This window comes from Hydra viridissima, unplaced genomic scaffold, assembly GCF_058129835.1.
Source record: "Hydra viridissima isolate aposymbiotic clone 2 unplaced genomic scaffold, HvirCarnegie_v1 scaffold_5, whole genome shotgun sequence".
Classification (NCBI taxonomy): Eukaryota; Metazoa; Cnidaria; class Hydrozoa; order Anthoathecata; family Hydridae; genus Hydra; species Hydra viridissima.
In genome coordinates this window covers 7,717,106-7,735,889 of record NW_028324304.1, presented here as the reverse complement: position 1 = coordinate 7,735,889, position 18,784 = coordinate 7,717,106, and the positions used below count along the sequence as shown (strand labels likewise).

The 18,784-nt window shown below is 29.6% G+C and overlaps 2 protein-coding genes across 3 annotated transcripts; one reads left to right on the top strand and one right to left on the bottom strand.

Moving 5' to 3' along the window:
- Positions 1-3,169, top strand: LOC149888368 (uncharacterized). Of its 2 annotated transcripts, XM_090089272.1 has the most exons (4): positions 1-971; positions 1,254-1,506; positions 1,583-2,098; positions 2,130-3,169. In XM_090089272.1, the coding sequence occupies exons 1-4, from the start codon at positions 546-548 to the stop codon at positions 2,579-2,581; spliced, it is 1,647 nt and encodes a 548-aa protein (XP_089945398.1). In that variant the 5' UTR covers positions 1-545; the 3' UTR covers positions 2,582-3,169. The 2 variants fall into 2 exon arrangements, with proteins under 2 accessions (XP_089945398.1, XP_089945397.1); XM_090089271.1 differs by lacking the exon at positions 1,254-1,506 and having other exon boundaries at positions 1,596-2,319.
- A 13,908-nt stretch (positions 3,170-17,077) lies between these two features.
- Positions 17,078-18,125, bottom strand: LOC149888367 (uncharacterized). Its single transcript, XM_090089068.1, has 2 exons — positions 17,956-18,125; positions 17,078-17,861 (listed from the first exon to the last, which is right to left on the bottom strand). Exons 1-2 carry the CDS (start codon positions 18,123-18,125, stop codon positions 17,078-17,080), a joined length of 954 nt encoding a protein of 317 aa, XP_089945194.1.
- Positions 18,126-18,784: the final 659 nt, after the last annotated feature.

Sequence of the window (18,784 nt, the reverse complement as noted above, 5' to 3'; positions counted from 1 at the left end):
ATTTCAAGCTTAAGAAAAGGTGTATTCCTATGTAAAATTAAATTTCAAGGTAGGTTTGTAATGGACCACTTTTTGATCAGAAAACATCTTGATACCCAAATTTTCATATTTACAGATTATTAAAATGAAAAAAACTTAAATTATTAGAAAATAAACAAAATCCGTTTTTATCTAATAAACTCTCCTAATAAGCGCAGCGCCGAATTAATTTTAAAAGATATTTTTACTTGGCTCTCCGCTGTATAAAAGCTTTATACAAGATCTAAGTCTGTTACTATTTTACTCATTATTAGTTATTTAATCGAGATATTCATAAATGTCGAAAGTTAAGACTAGATCATCCACCACTGCAATTTCAGATTTTATTGGACCTGGAAAAGATTTTATTCCTAGTGAGCTGCCTACAAACAGAGCAGTTATTCGAAAAGAGATTTTACTAAAAGAACAAAAAAGCATGACATGCAATCTACACCATAATAAATATTCTAACAAAGATCTTGCTAGCGATCTGATTCCATTTGATCTTGCTCAATGGAGAAAAGCAAATGTTAAGTTATTATAGAATTAAAACCCTTTGGGAGAAAGTAGAAAACGTTGCATGGGGAAGAACTAAGGCAAAAGTAAAAGAAGAACTTACATTGAAGTTAGATAAGCTAATGGACCTCATAACATGTCCTCATAAGATTCTTCTGTGTGAACATGATATGTCTGGGTGTTCTTCCCCCCAAAATTGTAAAAGTAAAGCACATATAAATTGCACCTGTATTTTTTCTAAAAAAATTCCAACTATGGAGCTCAGGTGGTTATACAGTCAAAGAAATAAGACAGGTGAAAAGTCTGACATGCAAATGGGACATGCTGATAAGATTGAGACAACGAAACTTAGAAAAAAATATAAGAGAAAAATCAGTGACGAAAAAGCTTATAAGAAAAGAATGAAAAAACTACAAGATGATCAAGCATTCTTTGAGGTAAATATAATTTCATAATAGTAAATATTTTCTTTGTTTATATAGCAAATTATATATATATATATATATATATATATATATATATATATATATATATATATATATATATATATATATATATATATATATATATATATATATTATATATATATATACATACACACACACACACACACACACACACACACACACACACACACACACACACACACACACACACACACACACACACACAAATATACATATAAAACAAAAATAATATTTGTAAAAGTTTGGTTTTAGGTCACAGAAAAACAAGATATAGAATTATATGAAGAATATCAAAAAAATATTTCTCCTGATATTTCTCTCAATGACAACTATAATCCAGTTAATGTTAACTTTACTTTAAAAGAAGACAATGAAATTAAATTGTTGGTTGAAAGGCTTCTAAAGGATAAATTAGGTGTCTATGCTTTCCTTGTAACACGATTTTTAGAAAAGAAGTCAAGAAAAAACACTATGTCAATAAAAAACACAGCAATGGCTAGTATAAGTTAATCATATAGATTATTATTTTGTTGAGCAGCAAAAGTTCGGATGATGAATTAATAAAAATAAATATAAACTAGTTTTATTTTATAGGTTTGGGATTTCACCTGCCACAACTGCAGCAATTGCTACAAGTTATCTGCAAGACTTAATTGAAGCAGGATTTCTCACCCCTGAATACTCTTACCTTGCTTGTGATCCTTCTAAGTTGACGAGAGCAAGAAAAAAAATCATGGTAGTAGCAAAGAATAATGACAATTTTAATCTTCCAAAAGCAGATAATATTGGCATTTACTTTCATGGAAGAAAAGATTCAAATAGAGCGATGATAAATGATTCAAATGGACAACTACATCCTATTAATATCAAAGAGCAACACATTACTGTGACTATAGAACCTGGTGGTCGATATCTTGGTCATTTTACTCCAAATGCACATACTCATTCAGATAAGCCAGCTAAAAAGATTGCTGAAGGTGTTTATAATTTGCTGCAACAATATAATCTTACTGAATCATGTTTAGTACTTGGAGCTGATAGTACTTCAATTAACACTGGCTGGAAAGGTGGTGCTATAACACATCTTGAAAAGATGTGTTATAGCACCACCTTTCCAGCCAGTGTTAGGTCACAAATGTCACTGGGCCATATGCATGCTTCATTCAAATGAGTTATTTTTGCGTCACCTAATAGAAGGAATTGATGGACTAACATCATGTAGTACTGGCTTTGTAGGTCCTGTGGGAAAATGTCTTGCTGATGTCAATAAAATGGAGTACAATCCTCAATTTAAAGCTCTTCCAGAGGGAGAGAGCTTTGTTGACATTCCAGAAACAATACTAAAAAGTATGTCAACAGATCAAAAACAAACCTACAAGTTATGTAAAGCAGTTAAGATCGGTGTATTGCCACCTAATCTTAGAGAAATTCAATGTGGCCCCTTAAGTCATGCCAGATGGCTCACTACTGGCATGAGAATAGTCTTTATGTGGACAAGGAAACATGACTTAACTGATCAGAATTTGAAAAATCTTGAGTTACTTGTATTATTTTGTTTACAATTTTACTTTAAACTTTAAACAAGACAGACTTGAAGATGCTTCCAATCACATTCTGTCTCAATTGAGAATTCTTAGAAATCAACCTGTTATAGTAAGAGAAATTGTGACTCCCTAAATCCAGTTAGGCGCTTGGTATGCAAACCATGAAAGTTTATTAATCTCTTTATTATCTAGTAATAATGCAGAAGACCGCAACTTTGCAGTTGACTGAATTTTGGAACAAAGGGGTAATAATATCCTTGGAGACATGCGAATCAGACCAAGAAAAATACCTAAACTGAACTTTGAAGCAACTAATCTTCAAGAGCTAGTCAAATGGGAAAATGGTGTAGTACAAGAACCTGTTTTACTTGTTCGCTCACTAAAGATAAGTTGGTATTGCTAAGATTGACACCTCTAATAACTCCTTCTGTTAAAATTCATACTCAAAGTACCGAGCGTGCTGTAAAACAAGTGACAGTAGCATCCATGTCAGTAATTGGACCAGATGCAAGAGATGGATATATTAGAGCTAGAGCTCAACATAGAGAGTTGCTACCTGTTTTTAAAACAAAGAAAGAAATTTTAATAAATTTCCAATGTCAATAGATTTGAAAGATGTTGTTTTATTTATTGTTTTTTTAATAGTGTTATAGTAGTGTTATCAAAATATTATTTGAGTAAGATGGGATAGACCTCCTGTTTTTTGGGGAAACCGCATCACTGGCACCACCTTTGTTTCTAATGAAACAAAAAAAAAACAACTGTTATAAGCAAATTTGTTAATCATTGAAACCTCATTGAAAATTGAAGACCCTCTCCACTGAAATGTCCAGAATCTGCATTGCTGGTAGGATTCATGCAAGATAATGACTTTGAAACAAGTATCAAAAAAACTTGCAATTGGTCTAGAAACATTATTTGCATTTAATATTTCATCGCAATGAAAAAGAAGGACATGTAAAACATAATAAAGGACAAATGTGAAAAATAAGATTTTACTAAATTTTGCAATTTCTAAAAGTGAAAATTTGGGTATCAAAACTTTTTCCGATCAAAGATTTTTTTAAGGAAACCCTATTTAAAATTTGATTTTACATAAGAATACACCTTTTCTTAAGCTTTTAGAAGAAAAAAAAATTCTCGCTGTACCCTAACATACAGTCCGGACGGACCAAAATATACATAACCATAATCACTTAGAATAGAGGAATTAATTTTTTATTAGAAACGGACAAAAGTTATTAGAAAGGGACAAGAATTATTAGAAAGGGACAGGAATTATTTAGTAGCTTGGAAGTGAACAGAACATCAAGAATAATGATACTTATTGTCTTATGAATCTTTTAGGATACAGCTATAATCGAAGTACAGCTCCAGCAAGCAATAGAATTTGCAAACTCCATACCAATTAACCACATTGACTTGGAGCGTCATGGCTTGTACACCCAAATGAACTGAGATTGCTTCTATCCAATGCACTCATGGCCCTTACCAACACAACTCATTTTCTGGAATCATGAAGTCACAGATGTACAGTCCTTTAAAATGAAGCTCTTTTTCTTAGGTAATGGGTGCCCTCCTTTTCTTATCTTCTCTTTTCTGATCCTTGGATTCAGAAGAAACATTATAAAGTTCAATAAGCGTATTTGTCAACTGAAATGGCTGACCCAAAATTTGGAAACCCATAGACATCGCTGGTTTTACTTTGACATACGTTATAACAAATTAAAATATCTAAACTTCCAACTTTATCCATAAAAAATTTTTTTCTACGACGTAAATGTTGGAATATTACGCTAGAGATGCACGTACTGTAAATGTTAATATTAAACCTGTTTTATAATAATAAAAATATTTCGTTGTAGAGATTATACCTATGATTTAAATTCAGTAAAAGCATATAGTAAATTATAAAAATATTCTTACTTTACTACAATCTGCGTAACTCAGTGGAAAAATAATAATCAAACAATGCGTGAACATGAAGAATCTAGTGATCAGGTTTCGATGCAAGATGAGTGCCGCATGCGTTTTTTTTTAAAAAAAAATGTGGGTGGGTGGACTTGGATTGTGGGTGGGTGGACTTGGATTGTGGGCTGTTTGGCAATCGGGTGCAGGCGCGCCACCGGCGCAAAAAAACGCTTTCATCTATATCGGTTTTTTAAAAAAAATAAAAAAACAAAAATAAGTTTTCATCTATGGGAGTCTTGCATTTGCTCTGGACATCTGTCCTACAGTATTTTTACTATTCCTAACAATAAAACTTGTGGTATTTCTTCCCTGAGGCATTCACTGCTCGGTCTTGACCGATGTATGCAAATACATATTAAATCCTATAGAAATAAAAAAGTTTTATAGAAAATCTATTAAACTTTTTGTCCTGGGAAGGCAGTCTTTCAAATTCGTCTTTAACGGTAAGCAGAGGTTTTCTAACAACCAGACAAGTCTCTATTTTAAATATGAGCAAGATTTTTCTGGTTGTCTCTCTGCATACCTTGACATTTAAACGTTTTGTGTTCAATTCATCAGCTTGTGTTCCGCAAACTAACGTAAAATCTTGACTAGCCATTCTATGGAGATGGTGTGCATTTCTATTTGTAATTTTTTGAGGCCAACCAGGCCTTGGTGAATAATTGAACTCATCAACACTCACTCCTAAAATTTCTCATATTTCTCGTTTACTCTTCCTGCCTCATTTGCTCAAACCAATAATTTGCCATTAGATGGCTTTACTGACGCTTTTTCTTCCCATTTTACCACAATTTTTAGAAATAAGCTCAATATTTAACCAATGTTATTATCAAATTACCTTTTCGAGCTTTTTCAAAAATTTGAATAGATTTAAGTGAGATAAAAAAATGTAGGTGTAAGACTGTTCAAAAAAAGTCCGACCGGAAGTTTGTTTGGAAAAAATTCTGTCAAATATTAGTTCAAACATACAAGTGGTTTTGTCACTTTCGTTGGCGTATTTTTTTTTTTTTATATGAGTTTTTATAGGAATTCTTTTTTATTTTTAGTTTGAGATGATCAGAATACATTTCAAAAGAAATTTTTGTAAAACCTTTTATAACTTTTATTTCATGCGACTTCATTTTCCACCGCTTGTTAAAAGTTAACGAGTGCACTTAAATTTCTTGCACCACTGTATATAACGTATATATAAGCTTAGTCTATAGAAATAAGCCCTATAGAAATAATAGAACTCTATAGAAATGAAAGGGATACCCTATAGAAATAACGTAACTAATAAAAACCGTATAGAAATAATATAACTCTTTAGAAATAAAAGGGTTTAGTTCTACAGACTATGATATAATATATATACAACAAGTGTCACAAAAGTATACATATGTAATATATAGCAGTGCATGTTTTAAATTTAATTAAAGAAAGTTTATTTACATTATTTAGGTTTCATGCTGCTACACTGATTACTGTAACGCTGCGGGATTAGTTTCTGGCAGTGGTTTGATTTTGTGGGGGGGATTATTTGTTGTAGTTTATGCTGCGAAACTTGTCATTTAGTACTTGGCTTTTTGCAGTTGCTGCTAGCAATTGATGTGTACAAGATGGTTATCATTGTTTTGCTTCACTTTTTTTAATCTGTAATACACGTTTGTTTTATATTGTAACCCGACGTCTATTGTTAGTGCCGTATTTTTGAAAAGTTTTTAACGTTATTCATCTTCTTTAACAAATATGAAGATAAAGCAACATCTCCATTTATTCTAGCTTAAAACTGTTATCAGTCCCTTCTGCTAGAGGCACAAGTCTTTAGATCCTTTTTTTTCTCGCCGTAACTTCATAATTATCACCCAAGAATTTTCATCATTTTCTTCAAAACTCAAGTGCAAAGTTAAACTATCCCAATTAGTTTTTCTGATAGTGGGCTATGCTGCAGGCACCCTTACTTAAGTTATCCCAAACTATAACACTTTAAATGCAATACACTTTATTGAAGTAGCTTCTTAAAGACATTAGAATTACTTTTTACATACTTTTTTATGATCTATGGTTAAATTAATTATCATTTTTACATGCTATATTTAATTGGAAAGGTTGTTAAATAAGCTTTTCAAAAAAGGCTTTATTTTCCTGAAAATAAAAGTCAGTTATTCATTTATCCATTCAAAGTGGAAAATCTTGGGAAAAGTACTAAACTTAACCTTAAATTAAAAATTTAAAGATTTAGCCAAACTGTACAATTTTGGCGTTTGCATGATTTTTTATCCAGCGTCTACAAGTAGGGATGCCACCGTCCGATATTTTAAGCGAATTCTACGCTTGAATTTTGCAGATTTTCCGAAATGAAAGTTAATATACGCAAAATAAAGATCAAAGCAAAACTTTACCATTAACAAAACAGAAGCAGTCATTGACGCATGATAAACTAAAGTCCGGTAGATTGAAGGTTTATCATAGTATAACAATAATTACCGCCATTGGATTTACCAAAAGATATAAACCAATCCACTCTGGATGTAAACCAAATTTTTTATTTGGTTTTTAAAGCGAAGAGAATCAAGTATAAAAGCGACAGTTTTAAAAACCAAAAAAGAGAAAAGCATGAAACTTTTTTTTATCACCAGATTAAGGTTTGTTAACATTAGTTATGCAGAGATTTGAATATGATGTAAGCTTAGCAATTATCTTGAAATGATTAAAGAAAACTTTTCTATGGTTTTGAGAGAGCCGTTAACCTTGAAACTGATTACTGCTTCTGTGGTTCTAAGCAACTAAAATAAATAGGAAACCGAGCCTGCCTATAGTTCGTCTTTGTAAAAAGCAGTAGAGGTTGAGTATGATAGAATATAATTAAAGAGTCTAGAGATTTAATGATCAGGAGTTTGAAGACTCAATGAAGCCAACTTAAACTTGAAGCATGCAAGGTTAGTAATGAATGCTGAAAAGGGCTTTTGTGACAACGAAAAGTTTGAGAACAACGAAAATATTTTCACTAATTGTTTTGGAAAACATCGGGTGCAGCATAAAAATCAAAATGTGATCTTTGTTCTACTATTTATATCGGTTTCCTGAAAACTCATCTGTCATGAAAACAGATCAGTCTTGAAAACTCATCTGTCATGAAAACTCATCTGTCATGAAAACTCATCTGTCAAGAAAACTCATCTGTCATGAAAACTCACCTGTCATGAAAACTCATCTGTCATGAAAACTCATCTGTCATGAAAACTCATCTGTCATGAAAACTCATCTGTCATGAAGATTCTAAAATCTTTAAGGGAAGAGGTTACAACTTAAGAGAGTTTTTGAAAGCATGATGACGTTCGCAAACAAACTCCTTTTTTTTTTATTATTTTTTTTTATTATTATTATTTTTTTTCAGTTAGATTTTTGATTCTTCGCAAATCCCTCTATAACGAGATAAGATGCATGAACTTATCCAAGATTACAATATATTCTTCGTTTTTAGTTGGACCGTCAGATTAAATTATTAGGAAATTGGAAACTAATTACAGCGTAGTTTGTATTAGGCATGTAAATATTTCTTCAGAAGCAAATTATATTTACAATCCTGAAATTATTATATAATCCCTTGTACTTGTATTATTCTCAAAGACTGACGAAATATTATCAAACTTAGTGTTCCTCAGGAATAGTCACCTGCGGCAGTAACTTTAAATGGGAGATGCGTCAATGAAGTTGATTTTGTAATCAAATTGAATAATCCTTATTTGTGGCAAGTTGAACACATTTTGATAAACCGCAATCTCGTTTAATTCAAATGTAATTTTAACGACGAATAAAGACAATCAAACATCTCTATCTGACATAGCTGTTACACAAAAAAAGTCATAGCTTCACTGCTCTTCTGAATGTTGATATTCTTTTAACTGCTGGGCATTTCGGTTATTAATGTGCATAATGAACTCGTGTTTTATTTAAAATTCAACACTGTAATATGTTTGAAAAACAAAGATTCCGCTCTTTTTAGAGAGTTTGCTATTTATATCTTAAGTTCACATACTTTGAAGAGAGTTAGACTTGCTTGTATGAAACAATATACCGGGAACTCTTAGAAAGTTATTATAAAATTACGGCAAGAAACATCTGGCAGTCTTTCAAAACAACATTCATAGTAAGGTATTTATATCGGTACCTATTATCACAGCGATAATATGCTTTTTATAGGTTCCTAAATTCGTTTTTGTTCTGTAGCAAGCAACACTCACCGTTATTATCGCTTGTTAAGTCACTATCAAATAATAGAAACTTGTTGTCCCGAATGTCACTTATTTCTGACTGACTTTCCGACAAATCCCAACTTATTTGGATGTTTTAAAAACATCCTCATTTGTTTGGATTTTTCTGAACTTAGCAGCAAAATCTTACTTCGAAATGTTTAATAGGACATAATATACTGCTACATCATCACGCCCGATCTTAATCCCTAAGAACATTAATGGGATGAGATCAATCCAAGGTAAAAGAGAAACACAAGCCTTAGAAATTCCATGACCTTGGGGACCTCTTGAAGAACGAATGGAATAGCATTGAGTTGTCTCTTTTTCAAAAACTCGGATTAATACACCAAGTAGATTGCAAGAATGCATCAAAATCAAAGGTTTACCCAACACGATACTAGATTCGATGAAATATCTTTTTTTCTTTCCTCTGGGCTAATAATTTTTGTATGTGATATTTGAACAAATTTATACTGTTTTGTCAATAATATAAGATCAAAAGTAATTGAAAACTTGAATTATATATACAAATAATAACAGGCTACACAATCATACTAACACTCAGTAATTTTCTCCTATAATTCTTATATGATAGCAAAGATAAAAGAGTTATGCAAGGATGAGCCATTATTTTTTGGATTAACTGTGTGTGTATACATATATATATACATATATATATATACGTATATATATATATATATATATATATATATATATATATATATATATATATATATATATATGTATATATATATATATATATAAAAATTAGGGTAGGTCCATTTTACCCGGGTCTACTGCATAATGTTGCAGTAGTTTGAGGTAGTTAAAATAAGATACCTTACAAAATTTTAATGATTTTGGAGCAGTGGGGTCAATCAAGAAATTTCTTTCAATTTATTTTGCAGACTGGCCAAGTTTATTCTGAAAATATACAGCTGTGATTGCGTTTAAAAGAATAATAAAACAAATTCTCTATTTAAGAGACTAAGTCAATTAAATAATTTAAAAAGATATCTTTGTCTAGAGACAGTATTGATTTTAAACCATGATTTCGGACCCTGATGTCATCATCTTTAACCTTGGCATAAAGAATGTTTTTAGGTCTTTGGTAGAAGGTGTTGTTTTTAATGTTCTGCTTCATAATACCTTTTATCAGAGACTATTCCTTTGCGATACTCAACTAAAAGTCTTGATCACAAAAGATCTTTTAGTACTTCTTCTGGAATATAGTCATTATACTATTGGATTTTTGACATGTTCAGATAAAACATTTTGTTTATCCTGTTGGCCACTGAAACTTCCTAGTCTAGCTGTTTTACCATCTTGTTCAAGGAAGTTCGATTTGATGTAGCGCACATCCATTGAGGTGTAGTTTTCTTTTTAATAATTCTTCAAGTTTTACGTTAGGTTTTGCAATATATATATATATATATATATATATATATATATATATATATATATATATATATATATATATATATATATATATATATATATATATATATATATATATATATATATATATATATATATATATATATATAATGTATTGATATGCATTTTATTAATTTCTAAAATAATATAAAAAAAAGTAAAGAAATAGTTTGTCAATTCTTAAATCTAATTATTTAATAATCAGATTGAAGAGTTAATGAATTATTTCTTTACTTACTTTTATATTTTATTTTAGAAATTAATAAATTACTTTTTTAATTACAGTATTTACTTCATTTAGTTACTTAAAAATTTTTTTGAAGTAAAATGTTCCCAATTGGGAACAATTTTACTTCAATCTAATTATTTCCTATTTATAGCATATGTTTTAGTGTGAGTGAATGTTATATTGTTTTTACAACTAGGATTAATTATTTTTCTCTCAAAGATAAAAAATTTTGGAGCTCAGTCATGAAAATTCAACTATTGGAGTCAAAGCTCCAAAAATTCGTGTTTTAGTCAATTTTAAAAATATGCAGTTTTTTTAAAAATGCTATCAACCTTTATATAAATAAGCTTTCAAAATTTAAGTTAAAGATGACAATGCGTAATTATGAAAATCTGAAATATGTCAGTTTAAAAATTATCTTTTTGTAGTTTTCCCATATGAGAGCGTCGGGCGGTAAAAGGTGAATTTATCTGGTTTTTTTTTACAAATAAATGATATTTAAATATCTGATATTTTTTCCTTAAAAACATATATTTAAAAATTTCCAGAAAAGTTTTATGCTTTTCTCTTTGTCATTCGCGATGTTTTAAAAATCCTGATTTTGTCGTATAAAATCCTGATTTTACGCTTTATTAAATCAAATAGAATTGAGTTATTAGCCATGATTTTATTATTAAGTGTAAACTGGGAAATCTAAAACACCTTTAATCTGCTTATTCTTTTTTAAATATTAATGGTGTAATACTTGAATCTATTTAATGGTTAAAATCCAAACAATGTAATTAGATAAATCTAAAATATATGAGTTGCTTTAATGAAGATATAAATCAGCGCAGTCAAGTAAAAACAATTGTCATAAAACTAAAATTTTACAACGACAAGATAGATAGCAACTGGTTTTTCTTTTTCTATTCTGTCTTGAAAAAAGTGATAAGCTAATCTTGTTTTAAAATTGTGGCGCAATTTTAATCAATTTAGCCATCCAAGATAAAGTAAGACGCATTTGTTTTTTTATAATATTATTTTATATTTTCTATATTGAAGGTCTAATATATAAGTTTTGCTAAAAAATCTGTAATCTTATTTTCACTATTACAAATCTATAGCTAATTGCCCTACTTACACACATCATTATGCTAAAGTTTAAAATAATCTTTTATGTAATCTTTTATGTAATCTTTTATGTAATCTGATGCAATATTATTAGAATAAATCTTAAACTTAACCTTTAAAACGACGAGCCCTATGTCATACATTTTTCTTCAAAAATTCAATATCGTAAATGGTCGAGTTTGCCACCGGAGACTTTTTTATCAACTTGAGGTTTTTGGGGTAAGGGATTAAATGGAGATGTGTGGAGACTATCGATTTACTTAAATTTTAAAACATGCATTTCGACGGATTGTTTAAAAATTCTGTATTGGCAATATAGGTAATAAAATATCCCATTCATTTCGCTATTTTGAATTTAAAAATGATTAAACAGAAATTGAAATTAACAACACGATGACACTACATTTATTAAGAAAGTTTCATCAAAATGTATTTTAACTATTTTCGTACTAAAAGTTTTCTCTGAAATTTAAAATTTGTCAGAAGGGTTAACTCTTGATAAACAGCTCGTTTTTTATTCATTCTATAAACTTACTTTCATTTTTCATTTATATGTTTAGAATTTAAAATTTCAGACAAACAATTAAAGTGTGTACACGAAGTAAATGTGAAAGAATAAGCACGTCATTTTTTTTCAGTGGTTGTATTAAAATCTTTTTAATTGTTTTGTATTTTGATTACAACGTGTTGTGGTTACAAAAAAATATGTTAGTTTTTGGATTTAACTTGAAATTAGTTTTAAAAATGACAAAAGAAGAAGACGTAAGAGAAAAAATTATGCACAAATATTTACAAAATCCTAATAGTAGCTACAATTCGATAGCAAAATCGTTGCAAATACATCCATACACCGTTAGTCGTGTTATTCAACGTTTTTCTCAAACAAAATCGATCAAACGCAAATCTGGTGGTGGAAGAAAGGAAGGTTTTAAAGATATAAAACTAGTTAGAAAACTGGTTAACAGTTTTAAGAATAACCCAAGCCTTTCACTCAAGGAACGCGCAAAAATATATGGAGTTTCTCATAGTTTCGTTGCAAAAGTTAGAAACAAACATGGTTTTCATTCTTTCAAAGCACAAAAAGTGCCCAACCGTTCTGAAACCCAACAAAAAAGTGCAAGAACCCGCGGCAGAAAAATGTATGACAATTTTATTTCTAAAAATTTCTGTTTTATTGAAGATGATGAAACTTATATCAAGTACGATCATCAACAAATTCCTGGTGCTGTTTATTATATTGCCAAATATAGAGGAAAAGCAGATAAGAAATTTAAATACACAAAACATGACAAGTTCGCTAAAAAAGCTTTGATTTGGCAAGCTATTTGCAATTGTAGCAAAAAATCAGCACCTTATATTTCTCAGTCCACACTTTCTGGTCAAATATATGTTAAAGAATGTTTACAAAAACGCCTTTTACCTCTCCTTAAATCACACAATAACAGACCTGTGTTCTGGCCTGATTTAGCATCAATTCATTATTGTAGACTAGTTATGGAATGGTATAAAAAAAATAATGTGAAATTTGTGCCTAAAACAGAAAATCCTCCAAACTGCCCAGAATTGAGAGTTATTGAAAAGTACTGGGCTATTATTAAAAGAAAAATGAAAAAAAAAAAAAAAAGCTTTGCAGAAACATTAAAGATATTAAAATATCATTTAAAAAAGCATCAATAAGTTTTGATTCTTATTCTGTGCGCAAGCTTATGGGTACCACTAAAGCAAAAGCTCGAAATTTTATTAGATTCCCACAGGAATAATTAATTTTTTTTTTTTAATGTTTGATCTTCTTATATTATTGTATTAAAACTATTACTTGGTTCGAAATAAAAATTGAGGAGTACTTTTTTTTAGTTGTTTTTCTACTTTCACATTTATTTCGTGTACACGCTTTACAATATGAGTTTTTTCTTTCTTTCCTTTCAAACTCCGTAACAAAGTTGACTAAGCTATTTCCAAACTACTTATTAGCAACCGATTAAAATTTTTATCAACATTTTTATAAAAACATAAGTCCACATAAGTAAGAGTTGCCACTTAAGTGCTAAAGAGTAGGTCAAAAATCTTTGCATAATGAAAGAACAGCTGAGTCATTCGGTATCCCAATAGATTTTCTTAAATTATTTTGATCGATAGTGCTTTTAACTCCTTGATTCTTCCTTGGTAAATGAATTATTATTATATAAGATTCATTAGTTTTTGTTAATTTTTAGAGTGCAATTCCAAAATCCCGAAATACTTTATCCTTTGAGAATTTTTAACTTCCTCTCAAAGATAAAATGTCCAAAGATATAGCTAAAACGTCCTCAATAAGTACATCTACAAATGATTATTTTATATGAGATGTGTAATATTCTGAGGATAATGTTAGGAAAATAACAGAATATAACATAAAGTTTGAAATGCGTTGACCACCATATTTATTTTAAGTGATGCTGTTAATAATAAAAGTCATGTGTGTATTCCGCCGAACACGGATATTACAAGATGTGTTTAAAAAGAGATTTTTTTAAGTAAGCATTGTGGTTTGACCAAGTTTGATAAATATTTCTTACTTTTTATATTCCTTTTAAACCAAAGATTATCTAAGAGATTTAATACTCTAAAGATTCTTATTTACAAAAAAAGTATCTTCTGTTATCATTACTTTCTAAAAGTAGAGGTGTAACTGAGAGAGCCAAATTATGATTAGTTTTGATGCCACTATTGACTAGATTGATTCAATTTCGCATTATAATATTCCAATTTATGAACTTTTCCCCACCATCATCATTCATCACCATCATCATCATCATCATCATCATCATCATCATCATCATCATCATCATCATCATCATCATCATCATCATCATCATCATCATCATCATCATCATCATCATCATCATCATCATCATCATCATCATCATCATCATCATCATCATCATCATCATCATCATCATTCATCATAATTCATCTGCAAGTTTTTGTTACATCTTTTTTCCAATATTGATTCTGCATTTAAAGTGTTAAATAATTTAATCTACTCAAATATTCGAGTACATTAGGATCATGAAAACCAGTTTACAATATTTAGTTCATAAGAGGAGAAAGATCGGAACGAAACTCCTCCTAACATCATCTTTTTACATCTCTAAATAAGTATAAACAGTATTGTCGGAAGGATTTGTTGATATGAGGGACAAAACAAACAAAAGAGACAAAACAGAAAAAAATAACTTAAATGTACAAAAAAAGCGGGAGTTACAAATGTTCTTAATAACAAAAACTGGAAAAGGGCACATTAACGTTGCTAAAGGTTATTTTGGGAACATATCCTACCTTGCCCTATTATTGCTGGCAAAGGAAATGGGGAATATACTCCCACAATAATCTTCTGGTCATATAAGAGTGTACCCCCACCTTATACATAGCATAAGTGCTGTGTCTTTTTATCAGCTCTCCTCGAATGTTACCTACAATGATCCCCAATAATTTATTCTACAAAAGTTTAACTCAATAAAAAGGAATAAAGTACAACCTTTTTTACCAGTGTTAAAAAATTCATTAAAAAAATCAAGTTTTCTAAACTTCATTCAAATAGGTTTTTTTTATTTGAATTTATTATGTGCAATTTGAATTAATGAATTATTGCAGCAAATATCAATAACGTTGATACGTTTAAAAGACAAATTTAACTGATTCAATTGATTTACTTTGAGTTTTACATTAACTGCATAATTATCAGTTTGCAATTATCATTCTTCTTATCTTATCATTCATATATTACTATTCTTCATATCATATTATTTAATCGTCTTATGCTAACAAAAATGATTAAAAGTTCTTTATGTCGTGATGTTTTAAGTCAAATCACTTTAGAATAGTTTTGATTTTTTACTTGAGAAATGCATCTAACTATGTTTATAATGCAGGAATAGTTCATCGTAGAAAATGATAACAAACTTGCATTCTTTTAAATATCAAAAATCAAATGAAAATTATATTTAAAAAAAAATTAAATATTTTTAAGTTTTAAAATATTCTGTTAATATAAAAACATCCAAAGCGTTAACAAACAAACTAACATTAAACAAACTTTTTACAAGTAAAATAACAAATAATTTAGAATAAGTAAGAAACAGCTCTTTTTTGAAAAACATCGAGTTGAAAGGGACTTCATACGCTCTAGGAAAAGCATTCTACTTCAATTCTTTCCTCGCACACAGTCACCGTTCCAAATGGAAAGCAATACACCACTGTCGACTCTACGCATTTTGGTTTTAACCCTTGTCTGTCGGCGTAAAAATTATTTGAACTGTTTGTGTGTTTTGTCGCACGTGTATCAGCACTAATACTGACCATGACAATTGTAACAAATAAAATCAATAACTTTGGATATACAAACATTATTGTTAATTTAAGAAAAATGTTCTTGCTGTTTCTTTTTATAAGTACGATTGGTAAAATATCATTATTAATTCAAGCCGATATTGTTACAATGTCTACATAATTAAAGAGGTTGAACGGGAAATTTAATACACGCAAGCAATACTGTTTTTTGTCGTGTACGCAATTATATTTTCCTACACGTGATACTAAAGATGACAGTGTGGCACCCACGGGAGGTGAGGGGGAGACAATTAGATCCAAAATAAACAAAAAAGAAACAATCTCTTGAAAAGATTTAATGTTATAATAATAAGTTATTAATCATAGTTAACATAAACTATATATATATATATATATATATATATATATATATATATATATATATATATATATATATATATATATATATATATATATATATATATATAAGGGTTGGCCAAAATCTAAAAAATTTGAAAATTATATGTAGCTGCATAAAAAGTTGTTCCTTACCATATAAAAATTATTATTGTAAAAAAAAAAAAGTTTTCTAGGATGTTTCTAAGTACTGCCGCATTTTATTTAAAGAATCGTGTTTTTACGCATAAATATCGCTACAAAAAGTTTGGTGATGTGGGATTGGGAAACATTCAGCATCTATTCCAAATGTTTAAAATGCTTTAATTATCACACAAAATATATTTTAACATTAAAAAACGAATCGTTTATTCTATATAACCAAGGTGCTATCTGGTACAGTGATGCGTTGTATAACGGAAATTGTTATTTGAATTGAACAAAGTTAGAGAATAACTCTTTCTTATTTAAATTACCTACAAGTTTTCTATGATTTTCAACGACTTCTATTATTTCGTTTCGTACTTCCTCATCCTAAAATTAGCCAAACATTCTGTATAAAACATCTGAATAAAATTTTAAATACTTTTTTAAAACCTTTGTCTCACCTTTGTGAGTATCTAAAGATAATCCGAACATAACTTGATTCCTCGCTCTGCAACATCGTTTGTAACCTTGACTGTTTTAATCAAATGTTTCATCTTTAAAAAGTTTCCATCTTTCTCCTATTCTGAAAGGGGAAGTTTGAGTCATTTACCGTTATGGTTTAAGTTATGAAAGAGCAACCAAAATCTTTTCCCAATATATGACAATATCTCTGAGTTCTTGTGAATAGATGGAAAATTAGGTTTTCCAGAGCTGAGGATTTGATAACTTAGTTCTATCTGCAGTTGCTGTTATCATTGGGTGAGAAATGAAGTTTTTTGGCAAAACCAGTGTGATATTATCTGATCCGGTATCTTTTTTTTCTCCTTGCTGTTTTTTAAAAATATTAAACTCAGGATCACTTTTAGGAGAGTTTGGAGATGCAGAACTCATAGAATGACTAGATTTAGTAACATGAGAATATTCATCTGAGTAACTACTATAACCAACCAACTTAACAGTTTCTTCATCATCTATTTTTCCTCTTTTTTCTTTTTCAGTTGCCACCTGTTTCTTTTCGATTCTTTCTTTTTCTCCCCTAACATTAGAATGTAGCAAATTATCTTTTACACCAATTCCTCCAGTTTTTATTCCATTTTTAAGAGCTGTAAACCAGGCAATATCTTCATCTGCATCCTTAGCTGATCTAGTTTTTCTAATGTCATCTTTCCAACTAGGAGAACTAATATAAAAAATGCCATCTAATGATTGAATAAAGTTTTGTTCAAGTAAACTCTTCTTATTAGAAATCTTATTTTTAGATTTTGCAAGCAACCTCCATTTGTCATGTAGCCTTAAAATATTGTCAATACTGTACTTGTCTTGTTTATAAGGAATGCCAGCCTTATCCCAAAAGAGCTTGACTGATTTAATAGTAAGCAATGCAGCTAACTTAGATTTCGAAACGTTGCTTTGAGTGTGCAATGCTTTCCTAACTTTAGTAAACTCTTCATAAGAGCTATCAATAACTTGCAAGTGATCCCTTGAAATGGATGATGCAAATAATTTAAAACTTTAAATAAACTTTCAAAAACATAAAGTTATAACTTCAGTCTAAATACAGTATTAAGCCTAACCTGAAAACATTTCTGGTTGTGGGCAAAGAGCTTGTTTTTAAATCTTCTAACGGATATCCAACCAACCATATTTTATTAGTTGACTTAAATACTTTCAAGTATTTCTTTTTTACCGACTTTTTTAATTTGGTTGGTTCAATGTCATTTTTCTTTGGTTTAATTAGTGACATTTTCTTTATCAAATATTTAATTTGAATTACATAAACTGGAATTGAAAACAAGACAATATTCAATGCAGCTAGTAGCAGAATTACCTATTTTGAAAATTTGTTAATATTTTGGCCTACCCTAATATATATATATATATATATATATATATAATTTCAACTATTCGATGAAGAACGTACCAGTACCATCCAAAAAACAATACTTAAAATATTTAACGGAGAAAGTCGAGTTACTTATAAAACGTATGAGATGGAAAGCTTTGATGTGCGAAAATGATCCTAACCAGAAGCCTGTTTACCATTATGATCTCAAATCAAGAAAATCCCCACCACAGCACCCTTATCTTGTAAGTTTTGAAAATGATTTGCTAAAGCTAATAAAGAATATCTCATTTACTAATATTCAAAATGATTTTCAAAGACAATTGCATCACGACATTGCAAAAGTAAAATCTTCAAATAACTTGTTCGTCTTTGCAGATAAAACTAGAAACATATATGAGCTAGATAAACCTTCGTATCAGAAGCTTTATACTGAAAGCATTACTAAAACATACAAAAAGTCTGATATAACACAGTATAACAGTATTAATATTGAGGCTAAAAAAATTGCGAAAAATTTGGACATAGACGATAGAGTAGAATGTCTAGCCATGAACACA

Excerpts from the sequence above, each read along its gene's own strand:
- LOC149888367 (XM_090089068.1), bottom strand. The coding sequence starts at position 18,125 with ATGTCACTAATTAAACCAAAGAAAAATGACATTGAACCAACCAAATTA. Across the intron at positions 17,862-17,955 it reads ACAACCAGAAATGTTTTCAG|GGATCACTTGCAAGTTATTG; the intron begins GTTAGGCTTAAT and ends ATCCATTTCAAG.
- LOC149888368 (XM_090089272.1), top strand. The coding sequence starts at position 546 with ATGTTAAGTTATTATAGAATTAAAACCCTTTGGGAGAAAGTAGAAAAC. Across the intron at positions 972-1,253 it reads ATGATCAAGCATTCTTTGAG|GTCACAGAAAAACAAGATAT; the intron begins GTAAATATAATT and ends GTTTGGTTTTAG. Across the intron at positions 1,507-1,582 it reads CACAGCAATGGCTAGTATAA|TTTTATTTTATAGGTTTGGG; the intron begins GTTAATCATATA and ends AATATAAACTAG.